General features: G+C 47.8%; 1 protein-coding gene across 1 annotated transcript; it reads right to left on the reverse strand.

Moving 5' to 3' along the window:
• Nucleotides 1-1,525: 1,525 nt before the first annotated feature.
• casc3 (casc3 exon junction complex subunit) lies at nucleotides 1,526-9,240 on the reverse strand (the record flags this gene model as incomplete). Its single annotated transcript, XM_079233329.1, has 12 exons — nucleotides 1,526-2,889; nucleotides 3,026-3,241; nucleotides 3,327-3,490; nucleotides 4,047-4,145; nucleotides 5,643-5,810; nucleotides 5,896-6,758; nucleotides 6,946-7,116; nucleotides 7,203-7,351; nucleotides 7,447-7,833; nucleotides 7,952-8,007; nucleotides 8,091-8,115; nucleotides 9,052-9,240. 11 exons carry the CDS (start codon nucleotides 9,238-9,240, stop codon nucleotides 3,098-3,100), a joined length of 2,415 nt encoding a protein of 804 aa, XP_079089455.1. The 3' UTR covers nucleotides 1,526-2,889; nucleotides 3,026-3,097.

Below are 9,240 nucleotides of genomic sequence, written 5' to 3' on the forward strand. Positions count from 1 at the left end.
CTGAGCATCAATAACAGCTGTTGGAAGAGATACTTTGTTACCAGTCAGTCAGTCAGAGTCCCCAGGAGGGCTGCAGCACGAACGTGTGTGTCTGTGCAGGTGTAAGTGTGTGTGTCTGTATGGTGTGTATGAATAGGTGTACGTGTGCGTCTCAACATCAAAACATCAGCTGACCATTGATCTGTGTGTCAATATGTTTAGTAATCTGACCACAAACTGTAACTGGAGAGAGAGACACACACACACACACACACACACACACACACACACACCACCTCCTCCGTCAGCAGGAGGCGATGGCCGTCGTGGGGAGAACCTTAACAGAATGTTCATGTCCAACGCTTCAGTGAACATGTGTGTCAGCAGGCCCGGGGTCGTGTGTGTGTGTGTGTGTGTGTCTTCAGGCAGACTAACGGAATAAGAGCACTTCTGCACATGCTCAGTAGCTCACTCTGCTGGAGTGAGTCACATGGCTCATGTTAAACTGTTTGTTTGTTTACGAGGAAACCAAAACACCACAGAATGAATGAAACTAAATCAATATATTTACAAACAGCTGGTTTAAATCAATAAGTGTTCACTGATGGATCATGTGATCAGATCTTTGATCACATGATCCATCAGGTGGACACGGCCATGCTAACTGTTTCCACCAGTCTCCAGTCTTTATGCTAAGCTAAGCTTGTTGTTGACATGGTTTTACCGAGTGAACTTTCACTAAATGTTTTTCAGGATTATGAAAATTAAAGAAATAAATCAGGTATGAAGTAAAAAGGAAGAAATCTGAAAGATAAAAGCGTTACATTTATTTTAGTGTATTTAGGTAAGGTTGAGGATGTTATACAAACTCATTTTGTTACGAGCAACATTTGACTGAATTTATGTATTTTATTTTCATGTTTGTCGTTTCTCTATTTGCCTTTAATATGTTTTAATGCCTTAAATGTATTTACTTATTTATGTGGATTTATTTTGTATTTTATGTCACATGTTCTGATAGGTTTGCATCACTTTAAATGTATATAATCTGAAAATATGTGAAAAAAAATGCACAAAGTAAGAAATTCTGTAAAAGAAAGATAGAAAATATAAACAAATAAATTAGAAAACAAGAGAAAAAGAACATTTAAATGAGAAAATCATTTTAAAAGAGCAGACGTGTGACATCATCGTTAACGAGCCAATCGGAAGGCAGGACGCTCCACTTCAAACCGGCGGTGACATCGTCGCCTTCGCGGTGATCTCATCGTCACGGTTACGGCGGACTTTTAAACCTTTTATTCTCAAAAAAAAGAAATACGTTGGAATAAAGTTTTGAGACCGAAAAAAAACAAACAGCCGAGCTTCTTCTGTGCTGCAGCTGCTCATTAATATTCATGAGACGGGCAGCGATTGGCCGTCACATAACGGCTCATGAATATTCATGAGTCATGAATATTCACATCAACGGTCGAAGCCGGTGTGAGAGAACAGATGAAGACTTTGAATGAAAGAAGAAGCATTCTAGATATTATTATGCTCTTTATTGATCTGTGTGGACGACAACGTTCTCCACATACAAACAGAAACTAATCATCACCATCGCCATGGTAACATTGAAACGGTCCACAGACGTGAGACAGGAAAATAAGAGAAGAAGAAGAAAGTCTAAATGTTTAACGTTCACGTGAAATAATAACAAAAGTGACCTGAAACCTTCGATGAGGTCGACGGGAGCCAATGGGAGCGCCCCGTCACAAGCCCGCCCCCAAAACGCCCGAGAGGACGAATCAGAGGCAAAGAAGTAAAAACAAGAGAATCAATCCTCTGGATTTACAGGATTAAAGTCGTAAATTTACAAACAAAAACACAAATTCATGAGTAAAGAATGTGACTTACGAAAATATGAAGTTATAAAGTGAAAAATCTCAGAAATGTTCTGAGACTAAAGTCACACATTTATATATAAAACTAAACACACGAGGCTTTCATACGACTTTAACCTCATAAATGAGTTCCATTTTCTCTCTGAATATGAAGCTGATTCATAACTTATGGATTTGACCTTTAATACCCACCTTCAGCTCCGATTCACGGAAACAAATAAAATAGAAATCTCAAAAGTGTTCCTATATTTCAAACTAAATACTTTCAGGTTTTTGTTTTTATGAATCTGTTGATCGATTATTGATCATAAAATAATCTGCAGGCGTGAACAGAAACATTTAGTTATAGATTCTAACAACAAAATAAATGACAAAACGTTGCCATTAGTCAAAAGATGAAAATAAAATAAAACCGGAAAGAATTATAATAAATTTACGATTACAGTAAACCGTTCTGTTTTATATCATTTTTTAACTTTTTTCAGATATTTAATGGACTAAAGAAGCAGATTAACGAGCTGCCTGCCTGTCAGTCTGCGTGGAGGGAATAACCCCCTCAGTGAGGGTTCTTCAGGAAGCACGGTTCAGAGGTGACGATCTGCATTCAAACTATTTACACAAACTTCCTCCACTGAGAAATCGTTTGTTTCCGTTTTTAAATCTGAAAAAAAAAAAAAAAAAAAAAAAATCCTTTGAGAACGAAACACAGCGAGACCGAACGGGACGACAGAACCACAACACGACGTTACGGCTCCGTGTTCTCAAATCCTCTGACGGGTTCCACGGGTCCGGTTCCGCTTCGCTCAAAGACACGTTGGTGGGGATCAAACCTGCGGCGGCAGAACCTCGCTGCTGCGGGAGAAGTTCCACCAGTGATGCTGTGGGTCACCGTCTGTCTGTCCTCCCGTCTCTCCACCTGTCTCACCACCTGCAGAGTCCTCCCGTCTCTCCTCCCGTCTCTCCTCCCGTCTCTCCTCCCGTCTCTCCTCCCGTCTCTCCTCCCGTCTCTCCTCCCGTCCCGCTCCTACAGAGACGAAAACAACAAACCTTTTGTTTATTTATCTGTATAGTACAACATGTACCTGAGACGTAGAAGTATAAAGTACAACATGTATCTGAGCGGTAGAAGTACACAGATCATGCTAACAGTCTCTTCTCACCTGTGGGCGTCAGTTCGGGGTGAGGCTGAGTGGAGGTGAGGGGCGGGGCTGGGGGCGGGGCTAGGGGCGGGGTCACTCTGAGACGAAGTGCAGCTCCGGTGGGGGCTTCACGCTGACGGGCTGCGAGGTGCGGCGCGGCGGCGACGGCTTGGGCTGCGCCTGCTGCTGCATGGTGTCGTAGTACGTGACGCCGCCGTACGTCACCTGGGCCTGAGCCTGGGCATTCAAAGCAAACTTTATCAACAACACAATGACAAAAACAACGACGACACCACCGGTGACTTCATCGGCGAGGCTCTACCTGAGGGGTCGGGTACATGGTCGGGTACGGGAAGGTCATGACCCCCGGCGGGTAGAAGGGCGGTGGCAGCAGCTGCTGCGGTTGCCCCGGAGACAGAGGGACGGGCGGGCCGCCGTAGAGGGCGGGGCTAGCGATCGGGCCGCCTGATTGGTGGGGATGGAGGCCTGAGGAGGAGGATTTTTTTAGAACTAGCTCATCCTTTAGTAGATATTCATATCTTCGCGATAAAACGGCACAAATAAGATTTAAATGTTGCTGGAGGCGCCAGACTTTCACTTCATTGTCCTTTTGCCCGTTAGCTCCTACGTGACTCACAGGAGCCCTCAGCCTGTGGACCTCTGATTTGTCGATTCAGGTGTCCGTCGACATTTTATGTGAAACTAACCACACACAGGAAATCCCTAAGGACCCTTTTATTTAAGCAATTATAAACTGTTTGGTGGTCGAATAATAAAATCAATTGCTTTTGCAGCCCACTAGGTGGTGGTGTGTTGTGAGGTCAGCAGAGGTCCCAGGTCAGCGTGACGGTAGGAAGTTGGTCAAAACAAACATGGCGACGTCAGAAAAGAAATAAAAAGATTAAGATTTGAGAAAATGACCTCAGACCCCAGAGGGTTAAAGTAGAGTATAAAGTACTGCGTGTACCTTTGGGATGTGGTACAGTGTAAAGTACTAGATGTAATCTGAGGTGTAGTACAGTGTAAAGTACTCAAGACTCACCTGGGTGGGGCAGGTGCATCTCAGGCTGGACCAGCATGCCTTGCGGCGGGATGGGGGCGGGCCCGTCTCCGTGGTTGTAGATGGGTCCCTGATACGACACTGAGAGAGACGCTTCATGAGTACTACTTCACTCTAAAGTACTTCTACTTCTCAGAGGAAACCGTGGAACTAAAAGTATTTTTATTTGAATCAATAAATGACAGCGGCCGAATTCCAACACTTTCACGCTGCACTGAAGGAAACTTTATAAATTATTCTATATAAATAAACGTCTGTTTTCAACCCTCTGAGCCCCAAAACTTCTTGAAAGAACCAAACTAGGGCTGCAACTAACGATTATTTTAATAATCGATTGATTATTTTTTCGATTAATCGGATAAAAAAATGTTTTTATCAAAAAAGCGTTCATTTCCAACCCTTTATTCAAAAACAGAAGTGACAGTGCAAAACATCTTCAGAAAGTGCACAAACAGGTTGCTCCTTGAACATCCTGAGCTGTTAATTAAAACAACAAAACGGACTAACACTAAAAACATACACATCTATGCTTTACATCTGCCAAATGTGAGCCCTTTTTACTGTAATTGATCCCTCCAGAGGCTGCATTTACATACCCTGCGTTATCAATATGTATGAAATACTGGACAGAGGGAAGCTGTACTGCTACATATAGAGCGTCCTCTTCCTTAAACTCTTTCATTCTGGGTCTCTTATGACCACGACGTCACGTTGTTGGCTAAGCCCAACGACGTGATTTGCTTCATTCTACTTTGAGTAAAAAATACGGCATGCTTCATCACGTCACGTTTTTTTACAAGCAAGACTGAACTGTAACGGAACATAACGTAACTTCAACGACAATACACAACCCAAACACGTTAGCTAACGCGATAGCAAGCTGACTAGCTTCCATTAAAAACAAGTTTGAGGAACATGAAGACGCTGATTGGCCAAGACTCGACTTGTCAAAGATCTTCTATTTTTGAGAACATCACAACCTCAGCTTTTCTCGTGTCTCACTCCAATCTCAGAAACGCTGGCCGGCCAGTTGCTCTGCTCCGCTCTTTTTTTTCTTCTCCGCGACTTATTGCCCGGCGTAATAATCGCGCGACACAACGAATCGATAATGAAATTCGTTGCCAACACTTTTGATGATCGATTTTATCGATTCGTTGTTGCAGCCCTAAACCAAACGACAGTTTCTCAGCCAGAAGCTGTAAAAAAACATCTTGATCGTCAAACTTTCATCTTCCCGACGGTCCTTGAACGCATCGCGTGTGATGAATGCTTCAGGCAGAAAAACATAAACGAAGCTTTAAACTTGTAAACCTATTCCATGAAAGTATTGATGTACGACAGCACTGAGCTCTACTGCCGCCTGCTGGTGAGGAGGAAGTACTACACCGCCTGAAGAGGTACTTAGTTTATTTGAACCCTTTGATGATTTATTATCAGACTGAAATAACAGAAATTTAAGTGTATACTAACTACGGTAGACGGAGTTAAATGAGTGTTTTTGTGAATGGAGTCTGGTGAGTTTTGAAGAGAAAGTAAACAGGTAATGTCTGCTATCCAGTGTGTGTGTGTTGGGCTTACTGGGCTCGTAGTAGTGTCCCTCCATCATGTGAATGGGCGGAGCCGGCTCTGGCCCCGCCCTCTGCCGTTGGGACGAGTAGCGTTTGGCTCGACTGGAGCCGACGCCCATCTCCTCCATGTTGGGGAACTGAGGCGGCGAGCTGGGCAGATGCATGCTGCCGGGGAGGCCTGGGGACGACACGCGTGTTTGTTGTTTTTTTTATTTATTTATTTATTTATTTATATATAGTGATGATGAAGATGAAGGACTCACCTCTCATTTCAGAACTGAAGTAGGACGTTGGATTCGGAGTCCAGTTCTGTCCGGTCAGACTGAGTCGAGCCACGTCCTGGTCCAGCTGCTCCAGTGCTCCTCCCCCATCTCCTCTTCCTCCCCCATCTCCTCTTCCTCCCCCATCTCCTCTTCCTCGTCCTCGTCCCACATCATCTCCTCTTCCTCCGTCTCCTCCTCCGTCTCCCGCCCAGCTCTTCCCCCCCACCCCGATGGGTGCGGGCGTGGCGGTCTCCTCCACCGAGGCCTGCTTGCTGCCCAGGTCCGCGGGCCGGGATCGAGTCCTGCGAGCGAGAGCGTACGACTTCCGCTCCACCGGCCGCTCGGCGGGAGGAGACGCTTCCCGATTGGGCGACTGGAGGGCGGGGTCAGAGGAAGCGGCCAATCCCGTCGCAGCCCCGTCGCCCCGGTGGTCCTGCTGCTGCCGACGCGGCGCGGCGTACGGGTACCCGCCCGGCTGCGACGAGGCCGGCGCTCCGACGCTCGGGTCCTGATCCCGAACGTCCTCGACGACCACTGAGGGGCCGCGGCCCAACCCGCGGCCCGGGGCCCTGAAGGCCACGCCCCGCTCCCCCGAGGGGTCGGACGGGGCTTTGGGGCCGTGCCGCTCTCGGGGCATCTGGGGCGCGCTCAAGTCGTTGTTCCTGTACTGGGGCGGGCGGCTGCGGGAGGGGTTGGTGCTGCGCTGAGGGAGGAAGGAGGTGGACGGAGAGGAGGGGTGGAGCGACGGGGGAGGAGCTCCTCGGTTCAGCCCTCCCCCCCCTCCCCCTCCTCCCTGCCAGGACCGGACCGGCCGCTCTCCTCCATCTCTCCACCGCTTGTCTCTGATGGGAGACGAACTTTGTCTGCAAGGAAAGATCAAAGAAACTATTATTCTTCATCCTCTTTTAAAATCTCCTCACATAATCTGCTAAAAACATCAAACTCTGAGCTCCTCAGTGAAACCATGACGTCATGATTATTATCGTCATTATAAGACGTGTTCTCGTAGCAGCGGTGCGTTCACTGACCCCCCGCTGAACCCACGCTCACCTGGGCCGGCGCTGCCGGTACGGCCGCTCCGCCGATCCTCCGTTCCGGATGTCGTACCCGTAGATGGCGATGAGCTCCTCGCGGCTCTTTGGCGCCTGCTCCTCCTCGCGGAACCGGTCGTGGTCCCAGCGGCCCTCGTCCTTCCACAGCTTCCGGTTCCGGCCTTTGGGTCTGGGGGCAATTGATTATTAATTGTTCTTTATCGTTTTGGTTACACACTTTGTTCTTGAGACCTCAATGCATTAAATAATACACACCTCTCCTCCTCCTGGGCGTGGCCTCTGACGTCGTGCTCAAAGAACAAACCCTTCCTCGGGATGTAAGCCGGGTTCTGCCGGTCCTCGTCATCGTCAAGCTTCTGACCCGGTTCCCCGTCCGGCTTCGTCCCCGGGTCGTCTGTAGACTCCTGAGGGGAGGAGAGAGAGAGGGAGGGAGAGAGAGAAGTTATTACAGCCGTCACTAGCACCATTGCAGTATTTATTGCAGTTGTTTTATTCTCACCTGTCCGTCACCGCTCTGTCGCTCTCCAGACAGGTCCTCCTTCTCCTCTTTACAGAGTCCCCCTTCTTCCCTCTGCACCCCTTTCTCTTCTTCATCCTCCTTAACCACCACCACCTCCTGCTGCTGCTGCTGCTGCTTTTCCTCTTGCTCCTCTTGCTCCTCTTCTTCCTCTTCTTCCTCTTCCTGCTGCTCCCCTGGCTCCTCTTCCTCCTCCTCTGGCTGCTCCTCCTCTTCCACCTCCTGAACCTCTTGCACCTCCTCCTGAACCTCCACCTCCTGCACCTCCTCTACCTTAGTTGGCTCGTCGGCTGCAGGAGGTTTGGGCTCGCCGGCGGCTGCTGGAGCTTCTTCATCACTGTACGGCTCAGCCTCCTCTTCCTCGGCTCCCTAAGGAGGAAGAGGAGGTAAACAGTGTGGTACTAGTACTTTAACACAGTATTATTGTACAACATGTGTGGACCAGAGCATCATCTTCCTCAGGAGAGCAGGTTGGTCTGTGCTCTACCTCTGAATGGGACCCGTTCTCTTCCGGGTCGGCGCTGTCGTAGTCGGAGAGAACCGCTGCACAGAACAGACAGAAGTCATGTGACCTGTTCCACGAGGCTGCGTGTTAAATAAATATAATAATAAATAAAGCGCCTCACCTTCTCCGACGCCATCTTCACTCTCCTGCAGAGACAAAAACAAACAGCCGTGATTATTGATCGACAATCGGGTTAATAATCCAGCACTGACACCAGATTACAATATTGTATATTATTCTACTGCCGACAGGAGGCAGCAGCTGTTAGTCGTTTAATTACATTGCTTTAAACTAAACATACACACACGTGTGTGTATATATAGTTGAGAGAAATGTATTTATATATTATTTATATTTGACATATCCAGCAGCGTTATCAAACCTACGACGTCTGACGGACACAAAACGGAGGATTTTACTTTTCTTAGCAATAATTATTTATGTTCTATGTGAACTATTGAGACGTTCACATAGAAACTGTAAAGGAACAAAAACATCTCCAGCTGGTGGAAACGCATCAATGTAGCGAAGCAACTGGAGCTTCTTATGTTTAGTAGAAACCTCTGAGACACGGTACCTGTACTCTGAAAAAACAGAGCACAGGTACCGTGTCTCAGAGCACAGGTACCGTGTGTCTCAGAGCACAGGTACCGTGTGTCTCAGAGCACAGGTACCGGAAGGGAAGCCCGCCGGTGTTGTGAGTAAATCTGCTGCCGTGTTAACGTGTTCCAACTGGCGCCTTTTAGTCTCCGTTTCACAGCGACGCGCAACAATAAAGTCAACTGTTGACATTAAAACCAACATATTATACACACATATATTATATATATTTATACAGTTTGCTGCTAAAAGTCTTCACGTTTAAACAGATACGTGTGGTTTCCTTCCAGCTGAAGGAACTTCTAGTCTCTGAAGCTTCACTGCCAACATTAAACCCAAGAAGAAGAAAACAACATTAAACCGAAGAAGAAGAAAACATTAAACCGCAGAGGAAGAAGAAGTTGTAATCCCCCCCACCCTGGCAGCTAACCCGGGGAGATGGAGCCGTCAACCCGGCGAGCTAACGGCAGCTAGCTACTCACACACTCGGACTCCGCCTTGACTTTGGGCTCGACCCGGGTCGCGGTCTCCTCCGGTGGGTCCGGGTCCTTCACGCGGCTCTTGGTGGTCGGGGGCCCGGACTTCCCGCTGTCCGAACCCGAGCCGGACTCATCGTCGTCGTCCTCGCTGTCCTGGGACGCGCGCCTCCTCCTTCGCCGCCGGTCCGCCAT

Source organism: Taurulus bubalis, assembly GCF_910589615.1.
Source record: "Taurulus bubalis genome assembly, chromosome: 17".
NCBI classification, from domain to species: Eukaryota; Metazoa; Chordata; class Actinopteri; order Perciformes; family Cottidae; genus Taurulus; species Taurulus bubalis.